An 11,617-nucleotide genomic window follows, 5' to 3' on the forward strand; every position below is an offset into this window, starting at 1 on the left:
GGCCAATGGACTTTTCTGCTGCTGCTCAGCTCCCTGTTCCATCTTCTCAAAATGCTCTTTTGGAGAATGTGTTTCTTTTTAAAAACTCTCAGTAATGACTCAAGGTCTACCTTCAGGCTTCAAGATGTTGATAAACTGAAATGATTCTCAGGCCTGTGAACTGTGCTTCTGAACTATAAATCCAACATGCCTGTCAGTTCTCAAAAACCTGTTATGTTTATATTGAGAGTACATATGTATATATGTATGCATACATTCTCATATATGACACCTGTATATTTTATATTTATACCTTAATTCATATTATCATCATCTCTTATGAATTATTGTTAAGTCTCCTAATTTTTTTTTAAAACCTTACCTTGCCTTCCTTCTTAGTATTGGTTCTAAGGCAAAAAAGCAGTAAGGGCTAGGCAGTGGGGAGTTAAGTGACTTGCCTAGGCTCACACAGCTAGGAAGTGTCTGAAGTCAGATTTTACCCAGTTCTCAGGCCATTACCCCTGCTCTTGCTACATCCTCTTCTGTTCCATATCTTTACCCTTTAGAGAACCAGTTCCACTCTATTCTATCTTCCACAGTTCCTTTTCCCCCTTACCCTCTCACTGATTATCCTTTAAGTTTAGCTCCAATTGTCTGTTTTTCTCACCATTTTCCTTCACTTCTCTTGCTGAGCAAAGTTGGAAAAAATCACAAACTATGCCAAGTGGATTAGCTTACATAATCAGTCATTTGACAGCTTCCTAAACAATCCACTATCCACACAGCAACACTTGCAAACCTTTTCATTTTTCCTCAAAACCTCCCAAGGCATATTTTCCCCTATGCTTTCAGCTGAGAATCCTCATGCTTCACTGAAAAAAATTGAGACCATTTGCTGAGAGCTCTCTCTCTTCCCGCTTTATCTCATATCCCTTGGATGTTTTTTCTCATGATCTCTTTCTTCTCTTTTGCCTCACACAAGATGTGGCCCTTCTTGCCAAAGCAAACCCCTTTACATTCAACCTTGATATCATCCTCTGTTCCAGTACATCCCCACTTAATTCTCCCCTCTCTTAGTAATCTTTCATTTCTCCTTGTCTGTTGGCTGCTTCCCTGCTGCCTGCAAACATGCTTATGCCTTGCCATCCTTAAAAACCTTAGTTTGAACTGACTATCCCTGCTACCTGTCATCTTAAATCTCTTTTCCTTTTTTTAGTCTAAACTCTTTCAGAAAGTCATTTATATTCTGTGCTTCTACTTCCTCTCTGCTCACTTTCTTCTAAACTCTGTAGTCTGTTTTCTCTCATCATCATTTAACTGAAACTATTTTCTCTAGAGTTACCTATGATCTCTTAATTCTCATTTATTGGCCTTTTCTTAATTGTCATCCTTTTTTTGTTTGTTTAAACTTTGTTACCGTTGACACTGTTGATTATTCTTTTAGATCAGGGGTCAGCAATTTTTTTGGCCGTGAGAGCCATAAACGCCACATTTTTAAAAAATGTAATTTCATGAGAGCCGTACAGTGCTCACAGTGCTCGCTCCTGTAACAGTGTGTGCTCCTGTAACAGTGCCTGAAAAAAAATTGACTTTATGGCTCCTGCAGAAAGAGCCATATGTTGCTGACCCCTGTTTTAGATGCTTTTTTTTCTCTAAGCTTTTTTAAAAAATTTAAACATTTATTAATATTCATTTTTAACATGGTTACATGATTCATGCTCCTACTTTCCCCTTCACCCCCCCGCATTCTCCCCCACCTATGGCTGACGCACATTTCCACTGGTTTTATCATGTGTCCTTGATCAAGACCTATTTCCAAATTGTTGATAGTTGCATTGGTGTGGTAGTTTCGAGTCTACATCCCCACTCATGTCCACCCCGATCCATGTGTTCAAGCAGTTGTTTTTCTTATATGTTTCCTCTCCTGCAGTTCTTCCTCTGAATGTGGGTAGCGTTCTTTACCATAAATCCCTCAGAATTGTCCTGGGTCATTGCATTGCTGTTGGTACAGAAGTCCATTGCATTCGATTTTACCATAGTATATCAGTCTCTGTGTACAGTGTTCTTCTGGCTCTGCTCCTTTCACTCTGCATCAGTTCCTGGAGGTCTTTCCAGTTCACATGGAATTCCTCCAGTTTATTATTCCTTTGAGCACAATAGTATTCCATCACCAGCATATACTACAGTTTGTTCAGCCATTCCCCAATTGAAGGACATACCCTCCTTTTCCAGTTCTTTGCCACCACAAAAAGTGCAGCTATAAATATTTTCGTACAAGTCTGTTTATTTATGATCTCTTTGGGGTACAAACCCAACAATGGTATTGCTGGATCAAAGGGCAGGCATTTTTTTATCTTTTTGTAAACCTAGTCTCTCTGTTTTCTTTTTGCACACTAACAGCCTGTGTCATTTAAGGCTGTATCCTTGGCCCTCTTATCTTTTCCCTCCTATACTATCTCACTTTATAGTCTCATCAGCTCTTATGGACTCAATTATAATTTCTCTACAAGTTATTCTTATTTCTGTTCATCCAGCCTTTGCTGATTCATACTAAAATTTTATCCTTAGTTCACACAAACTTGCAAGAGTATGCTTTTTTTTACCTTCCGTCTTTGAATCAATCCTGTGTATTGGTTCCAAGGCAGAAGACTGGTAATGGCTAGGCAATGGGATTAAGGAGCTTGCATAGGGTCACACAGCTAGAAAGTATCTGAGATCAAATTTGAACTCAAGACTTCTTGTCTCTGGGCCTGCTCTCAACTCACTGAGTCACCTACCTGTTTACAAGAGCATACTTTTCTAGCTCTTTACTCTTAACTTATGATAATCAATTTAATTCCTGGTCCATAGAATAGCAATGCTGTAATGTTAGAAATAATTTAGTATAACTCCTTCATTTTATGTGTGGAAACTGAAAATCAAAGAGAGGGATAATGAAATGCTAACATAACTCTTCCTTTGTTTTTTGGTTTTAAAGGTTATATTCTTTTTTTTTTTTTTTTTTTTTTTTTAAGTTCATAAAAAGACCTTTATTGAGTTGTTTGAAAAATGGAACACTTTTGAGTTACATAAGATTTCTATTAACTTAATGTTTTTTAACTTTTTTCAAATTTCTTTTATCATTTTTAAACCATAAGTCAAACATTTTCCTTCATTTGAGTAGATCATTTGTCATTCTGGGGATGAAGCAGCCTAAATGGGCCAATTTTTAAATACAGATTTAAACCAATATAATCTTTTAGTAGCTCTCCACATTATTTCAAATTGATCTGTGATATATGTACATATTGTGGGGGAACGCTCAAGAGGATTTGAAATGGCACAAAGAATAACAACAACACCATTCCGAAATTATTAAATGTTATCTGTTTGGTATCTGAAGATGGAAAAAAATTTTTTTCAGCACTTAATAGCACTGCCATTAAGGAAAAGTTTGAACAAGTGTATCCCCACTTTAATGAACAGCATTTAGTGGTTTTAAAAGTTGAATCAGAAAATAGACTCTAGGAGAAAAAAAATCTGTCAACCTAGATGTGAGAAGAATATAACTTTAATGTTGTAAACTGGCTCTCAAACTTGATCACTGATTATTATTATTATTCTACACATCAAAATAAAGTTTATGAGCAGTTTAGGAAAACTATAGTAAATGGTGAAGTTTAATAGTATTCCCCTCAATCTATCTTCTTGTGAAGAACTGATCTAAAATAATGTAGTTGAAAATCCACCAATGACCTTGTTCATCTGCAAAAACTAAAATAAAATACAATGTCAAACAAGTAAATAAAAAATAAGGCCAATTGATATTTTAACAAAGTACTTAAAGTAATTTCTCCAGAAGCAAGATCTATTAAGAGCAAGTAATTTACAGACTTAAGAAAAGTACAACAAATTATATTGGTCACAACTAGTCACAGATGCAAATGATATCTAATCACTAAGGCTTATTATTAAATCATTATGATCAAAGTGAGATGCTAATTCAAAAAATGATATTTACAAAGTAGATAAGCTGTCCAAGTATTATTTTGTTACTACACTACACTTGGTAAACCTAAAATTACACTAGTCTTTCTTCTCCCTTAATATTAGTAGGAACATGCTAATATGGAATGCAAATTCCACTTTCACATTAATAGAGAAGTAAAAAATCTCTTGTGTATGTTTCAGATTGGTAAAAAAGTTAAAGTACATTTTCCATTTGTTATGAAAAACAAATGTTACCAAAAGCTTAAATTGATAAAAGTCTAATGTTGACTTACTTATAAAAATGAAAAAATAGTTTTAAACAAACACCATACAATTGAATATCTGATCTAACCACTGACTAACTATAAGAAGAAGGCTTTTAAGAAAGGGATGGTTGTGTCAAAAACAAAAGATGAACCCAAAGGATGATTGCCGCTTTAAAAATCTCATTTGCAGGGAAACTAGATCCTTGGCCTAGTTTTTAAAGCTAATTACAAAAATCATCTTTCATAAACGTCCAGGTGTCTTTCCCAGTTCCTTCTAACAAAACTTCCATCTATTTCCACATTCATTGCAAACAACAAATGTTGTCATAGGTTCATCAGCACTGCGAGTTTGAACCTGTGTATAGGTACAGTTCTTCTTTTTACATTTGCCACATGTAAATAGGTCAGTTTGAGTCCCGCCTGTCTTGGCCATTTGATGTTCTCTAATTGCTTCTTTGGTCAGGTTTTTGCGCATCTCTTTAAGTTCATCGCTAGCCATTTCCTCTGCCGTCATTCTAGCAAATAAATCTGGAGGTATGTTTCCACACAGTACATTTTTCCTTAAATTTGGATTCTTTGCATCCTTGAGATTTGCTATTCTACTTCGTACCCTATTTTTATATTTCATGTCTGTGTTCCGTAATTCCTGATATATAGCTTCCTCAATTTGAGATCCCAGTTCTTCTTCATCAGCCCCAATAGCAATGTAGTCATCTCCTGTTCTGAGGGCTGCAGCAAGCATCTCTCGGCACTTCATTCGAACTGAATCTGAAGTGCTTGGTGCCCGGGGAAAAGATGGAATGAAGGAATCAGAAGCATTTGTTTCTTCCTTTCTGTTGCTTGCATTGCTACTGGAGCTACTTTCTTCTTTTGCTTCAGGGCTGTTTTGGGAGGAGATAGAAGGTTCTTTTTTCTTTTCATCAGAATCTTTATCAGTAGATGGTCCATCTAGCAACTTTTTCCAGGATTTGATGAGGGACTTTGCTAAGGATGTAACCTCTTCATCTGTGCTCTGCTTGCGTATTGCATTTACTGACATTCCAATTCTTGTGGACTGCAATAATTCCAGGGTCATGGGAATATTCTTAAGTTCCTTTAGTAAATCCTGTGCCCCAGCCGCGTTCTTTTTCTGCACCATCTTATCCATCTTCTTGGCGATGCGAATGATCTCGTCCTCCATGGCTCTGGCAGGCTTTGCAACCCCACCCCCCCCACCCCACCCCGTGGGGCCGGGACGCGGGAGAAGCCGGGAAAAAGGGCGATGTCAAAAAAGCGGGCAAGGGAGAGGTGAGCAAGAGTCTACGGAGACGTCACAGACAGAAGAGCTACACCGAGGTCCGAGCTAAAGGTTATATTCTTATTATACTTTTCATCAAATTTTGACTTGTGGAGATCTTAGATCTTGGCCCTCTTGCAGAATTCTTGAAATAAAACCTTCTGGATCTAACATTACCTGTGTTCTAGTCCAGTTCCTGACATTATTTCTCAGGGATAAAGACATTATTATTTAAACTAAGGAATTGTGGCTTATCAATGAATGCATTAATTTATATCAATGAATAATTAATTATGCAAATATTTTTTAGATATTGTATACAGAGTCCTGTTCTGGGTGCTAAAGGAGATAACAGATTTTAGTGGTCCCTGCCTTTATGGAGAATATGGCTTAGTAGGAGAATTTTTAAATATATGAATATGAGTTATTATTTTTATGTTATTCAATAGTTTTTCAGTTATGTCTGATATTTCATAACCTCATGGGCCATATCATGCCAATATTACCTCCTATTCTTGTTACAGATAATTATAATTGAAAATAATACCAAGTGCGTTAGATATAAAATGAAATGCTTCGGGCAGTCTTGGAGATTACCAACCTGGGGTGGGATAGGCAAATCAAGTAGACTTTGCCTTTATGGAGGAGGTGACTTTCAAATTGGGCTTTAAAAAAAAGCAGGGGCAGGGATTATTAAGCACAAAAAAGAGAGAAAGAGAATGTTTTGCACTGCAGGGAGAAAGCATGAAGAAACACATTCATTGAGTAGAAAAGTGAAGACTATGTTTGGTTTGTTTGGTATGTAGGATATGTAGAAATTATATATATATATATATATATACACACACACACACACACACACACACACACACACATAAATATATGTTTAGGCTGTAAAGGTAGGGCAGAAGCAGATTGTGGAAGGCTTTAAATGTCTAATGAAGTTTGAACTTTATCTAATAGGTAATAGTGAGCCACTAAATATTTTTGAGCTTGATCTGTGTATAAGGAAGAGATAGTCTAATGAGGAAAATAATTACACATGTTAATATTTACTATTGTAAGAGGGAAAATTTAGGTATTTATAGTTATATATTAAAAATATGTGGCCGCCAGGAATCAACAATTTAGGTTGATTCCGTAATCAAATCAGACCCAAGTCAGCATCCGGTTGAAGAGTTTATTTACAATCGGTAGGTAAAAGTAGGAATAAAGAGAAAAGGAGAGGCTAGTCCAGGCCAAAGGCCTGGACAGAGGGAGAAGGTTAAAAGGCTAAATAAATGAAGCTGTAAGCCACAAGGCCCAACAGCCAGATAGGCAGAGGTTAGAATTGGCCCAGCTAGGCCAAGGAAGTCAGCCTAACTTACCCACGTGACAATATAGAGCGTAAGTGTTCTGTGGTCTCAGGAGATGCTTCTTCTTCCAGTTCGAGACAGCAACTGCCCCCACAGGAAGTTCACTCACTTACTTAAAGAGATTGTGTCTTTCATCACTTCCTGTGGTCCACCTCTAATTCAAATGGACAAATGGCAGTTTCTACATTGATGTGGACTGCCCAAAGGGCAGTCCCTTATTCTTGATTTGTTACTTATTGTCACGTGTGGGTAACTCGACTCCCCTCCCCACTAAGGGAGGTGAGAGTGATGTCATTAGCACGCCTGGGTTGAGTAGATTTTTGACTATTAATGGGATCCAGCTAATTCTATTTACACAATATATATATGTATACATATAAATAAAGATGTATAGGGTGTTTAGAGAAGATTAATATCTTTTTTTGAGGGTTTGTTAAGTCTTTTTCAGAGCTGCTTTCCTCCTTTGATGCTTACCTGCCATTTAGCTCTTTCCTCTAGCTCCAAGAAGCTATAGCATGTGTAGGAGCCAATCCTGACAAATGGCCTTGGCTGGTGGACTAAATAAGGCTGAGGGTAACCAACAGGCTTCAAACCCATTGGTGAATTAGAGGATGTCTAATTCAGGTTTGTGAAGACTTCTCCCTGTAGAATGAGCAAATAAGAAAAATGTTTCCAAGTTATTAATCTAATAGTGGGAATAGGAAGGAAGGAGGAAAGAAAAGTACATAAATAACTATACAGGGACCAACATGGTAACTGCAGAGGAGGGTCCAGGTGGTATAGGGTGTACAATTCAAAGAGTCCCTAAATACTGGGTGCACTGTCCTGGAAGCCAGTAACAAAAAAGTTAGCAAGAATTAGGACTGATTGTGTTCGATGCTATAGAGAAGTGGAGGGAGGATGAAGATATGAAAATGTGATTATACTTATTGATGAAAGGGGTTCATTGGTCACCTTGGAGAGAACAGTTATAGTAGATTCATGTGTAGTGGCCAAAGTAATAACTTGAGGAAATCATTTTAAATATTTTTAGAGTGAATTACCATGTTCATTGATAAGTAGGCTTTTGTTGTTATTGCGAAATATACTATAGAATTACCTCTAAACCATTGCTTTCAGTAGAAATGAGTAAGCAAGGAAATCATTTATATTCAATTGTCTCTTAAAATACTCTTTTTCAATTTCTAGGTTATAAATGTTGGAAGTGAGGTCTATGAATTTTCTCTGATATATCCAAACTTATTTTTCCTATTATTAATAAGCATAATAAAGCCTAACTTTAGTGAAGAGAAAACTAAGCCAGCAGGTGTCAGCAAGAACCATAATAAGAGTAGTTGTCTTGATAGTCATAACCTTATTTGTGACTCTCATGCAATGCTTCCATGCTTTTAATAAAGGTTAAATTTCAGTGGACTTTTCTTTCTAGACTAGAATTCTTCTTTCACAGCATGTTTCCTTAAAAGAAAAGATCAAATGTTTAAGTAGTTGTGTCTAAAGTGTAGGAATAATTCTCAAAAAGAATCTCTTAGGAAGAATTTTAGTTCAAAGCAAATACTTGCCATCTATTATCTATTTTTTTCCCTTTTCCTACCTTACCTGACTCTCATAAAGCTTATATAATCAAAAAATTCATGGTTAAAGTTAAATATTTCTAGGATTACAAGCATATTTTTACCAAAGGCTACTTAACCTTAGATTAACAAGTTAATTTGATCTCTCTTATATCTAAGGAATTTGTTCATTTAAAATTTTAAAACAACATAGACCTGTATTTTGGGCTTAATTACGCTAACATCTGTCTCTCCAGCACATATTCTGTACAGGACAGTGTTAGGAAGTAGATTAATTCTGTTGGTGGAAAAATAAGATAGTAATTTGCTTTCAGGAAATTAACCCTTTATAATGACAATGTTCCATTTTGTAAATAACCTTTATTAGCTCAGAAAGTTGAACAAGAAAAAATATTTCATGTCTTTCTAGTAAACTGATTAGGATTATCATTTTCCACATTTTACTGGATAATTGTTATAACTAAATAATAATATTTATAAATCCTTGTGAATTGATTGAAACACACTCTAAAAGCTATGGATAAATTTGGATTGGTAATGACATTTAAGGAGCAGATAAGGAAAAGATTCTAGAGACAAACTAGTGTGATACTGTAGGAGGGTTCTAGTTTAAAATTTTGATATTTTATTTAAACCAAATAAAAAAGCTTCCGTTTCTTTTACATACAAAATGACCAACTTCTAGCAATTAGTGATGTTGTCAATTCAGATTTGGACTGAAGAAAAAGTAAAATAAGGAGGAAAAACCCAGAGGTTTTTTTTTTTGTTTTTTTTTTAGGGAAAACCCTGATTTTCAAAAGTGAATACATTTTTGATAGAAAAAATATATCTATGTAGGATATTGCAAATATGAAATGTTATGTACATATGATCTCATTTAAATTCCACCACAACCCCATGGAGGGTTTTGCAAATATTATTATTTTACAAATGAGGAAACAGAATCTGAGAAAGGTTCAGATTTTATATTCAGATTGTTTTCTTGTTGACCTCAAATGTCAGATGTCTCAATAGATATATTGTAGGACTTGGAATCAGGAAGACCTTAGTTCAGATTCTTTCTCAGAAAGTAACCAATCATGTAATCTTATATATCTTCCACAACTCTAAAATAAGAGATGACTTATATGGTTCTTTCTAGCTCTAAACCTGTGAACCTATTATTGACTTCCTCTTTCCACCTCATGGCATTATAATGTCATATGATCTATGTTTCTATGACATGATTAAGGAAATACTAATATGACTCTAATATGATTTGCAGTGTTTTAAGAATTGTAGTATATTGTTGCTTTTTTATGTTTCTGAAATAGGTTTTATTATAGAACAGTCCTGTTTGGTCTATTTGACTAAGAAATAATTGTTTCCACTTAAAAAAAATAATTAATAGTGTAAAAATAGATGGGCACCAGGGATATTAAAATATAATCTAAATGGTTGTGGGTACACACACTGGGTTGAAGGGGAGACAGGACCAGGTTAGAGAGAGTACACAACTAAGCTGCTGCTAACTGACAAAAATGGCTGTTGGCCATCTGTCATCACTAGGCCAGAGTCTTTGAAACCAGCAGTCAAGGTAAAAGGTTTTAACAGTTTTAATTATGAAAAACTAAAAGGCTGGGATAGGGGTTTCTACACTAAAACCTAATGGGCAAAACCACAGGGCAAGGAGGAGGACTTATTTTCTCTAATACTAATTGACCTAGGCCAGGCTGGGCATAAAGGAGCTGTTCTGGAGTCTCTGGGGTGCTGCTTCAAACCTGATTCCAGCCAGGTTTGACCAGCACAGCTAATGGATCTGAGGGTGGCTTTGGGGTTCTCACTGTAATCCACAGATGATCTCAGGATGCCAAAAGCCAAGGTGGTCCAAGGTATCCAAGCAGAGTGAGTGTGCTTGAGATGCTGTCCACCAGATCCCAAACTTCTCCTCCACCTGGTGCTGCTCTGTAGTTCTTGTTCACTTGTTAGAAACCACCACCACTCAGGATCCCAGGGAAATCAGGATGCATATCTGAGATCTCTCAGGGCTAGCAACAGTTTGTGCCATCCACTAATGGAGCCTCTCTCAGAGCACAAGGAACTTCCTGCTCCTTCATTCCATCTTGGAATGCTCCAGCCCTTCCTGCTAGGTGCAACCTTAATAGTTAATTAATTACTAAATAATCTTCCTCACAACAATAGTCAACTATTAGTTTTTTGATGGTTTTGACATTTTGAACCATATCAAGTTTACTTAAAATTCAGCCATTGTATGTTTGCATTAAATTGTAATTAGAATGATATATATTGCATTTTCTTTATTTGAATACCATTTAGTAAGTAAAATGTTTATTTTGGGGGCAATTAAACTGTGAATAGTGTCAAAAATATTAAACTCTTTATCTTCCATATACAAAATATTTGTGTCACTAGTGTCAGAATATAAACTATCTAACTGATCAACTTCATTGTAAAACATTATGCTATAAAATAATGTTAAGCCTTATTTACAGTAATTTTCTCTCTGGAGTAAATCTGATTGTTTTTCAAAACTTGTTTGACCTTTAATGCATATAGAGGTGTTTAGTTTTTTATTTGGAATGTTTTCCTTACCCAAACTAGTTTGAACAAGGAATCTGCTAGAATAAGAAGGAATAGGAAAATAGGAGTGGTTTCATTTGCTTTTTCTCATGTAACATAAATTAGAATAACCACGAGGATTCTTGGATTGTGGCTATGATTAGTAGTTAAAAAACCAAACCCAATAATACTATAGATAATCAGTCTGGAACTTTGTAAAGAGATTTTACTGGTTTATGTTCTGACTTTGTTCTAGTACAGGGGTTGGCAACCTTTTTGGCCGTGAGAGCCATAAACGCCACATTTTTTTTTTATTATTGCTACTATTGCTATTATTTTAATTCTTTTTTTAAACATTTATTAATATTCATTTTTAACATGGTTACATGATTCATGCTCCTACTTTCCCCTTCACCCCCCGCATTCATCCAACCCATGGCCGATGCACATTTCCACTAGTTTTGTCATGTGTCCTTGATCAAGACCTATTTCCAAATTGTTAGTAGTTGCATTGGTGTGGTAGTTTCGAGTCCACACCCTCAATCATGTCCACCCCGACCCATGGGTTGAAGCTGTTGTTTTTCTCATATGTTTCCTCTCCTGCAGTCCTTCCTCTGAATGTGGGCAGTGTTCTTTACCATA

General features: G+C 35.9%; 2 protein-coding genes across 3 annotated transcripts in view; one reads left to right on the forward strand and one right to left on the reverse strand.

The window, feature by feature from the left end:
- Positions 1-11,617, forward strand: part of NEK7 (NIMA related kinase 7) — a 207,989-nt gene that overhangs the window by 24,666 nt on the left and 171,706 nt on the right. The gene's annotated exons all lie outside the window — the stretch shown is intronic.
- Positions 2,992-5,394, reverse strand: LOC123245041 (transcription elongation factor A protein 1-like). 2 transcript variants are annotated; one of them, XM_044673748.1, is made up of 2 exons: positions 5,332-5,394; positions 2,992-5,268 (listed from the first exon to the last, which is right to left on the reverse strand). In XM_044673748.1, exons 1-2 carry the CDS (start codon positions 5,392-5,394, stop codon positions 4,489-4,491), a joined length of 843 nt encoding a protein of 280 aa, XP_044529683.1. In that variant the 3' UTR covers positions 2,992-4,488. The 2 variants fall into 2 exon arrangements, with proteins under 2 accessions (XP_044529683.1, XP_044529682.1); XM_044673747.1 differs by having other exon boundaries at positions 2,992-5,394.

Source organism: Gracilinanus agilis, chromosome 4, assembly GCF_016433145.1.
Source record: "Gracilinanus agilis isolate LMUSP501 chromosome 4, AgileGrace, whole genome shotgun sequence".
NCBI classification, from domain to species: Eukaryota; Metazoa; Chordata; class Mammalia; order Didelphimorphia; family Didelphidae; genus Gracilinanus; species Gracilinanus agilis.

Bases quoted from the DNA above. Each gene is read 5' to 3' on its own strand.
- LOC123245041 (XM_044673747.1), bottom strand. From the start codon at position 5,394: ATGGAGGACGAGATCATTCGCATCGCCAAGAAGATGGATAAGATGGTG.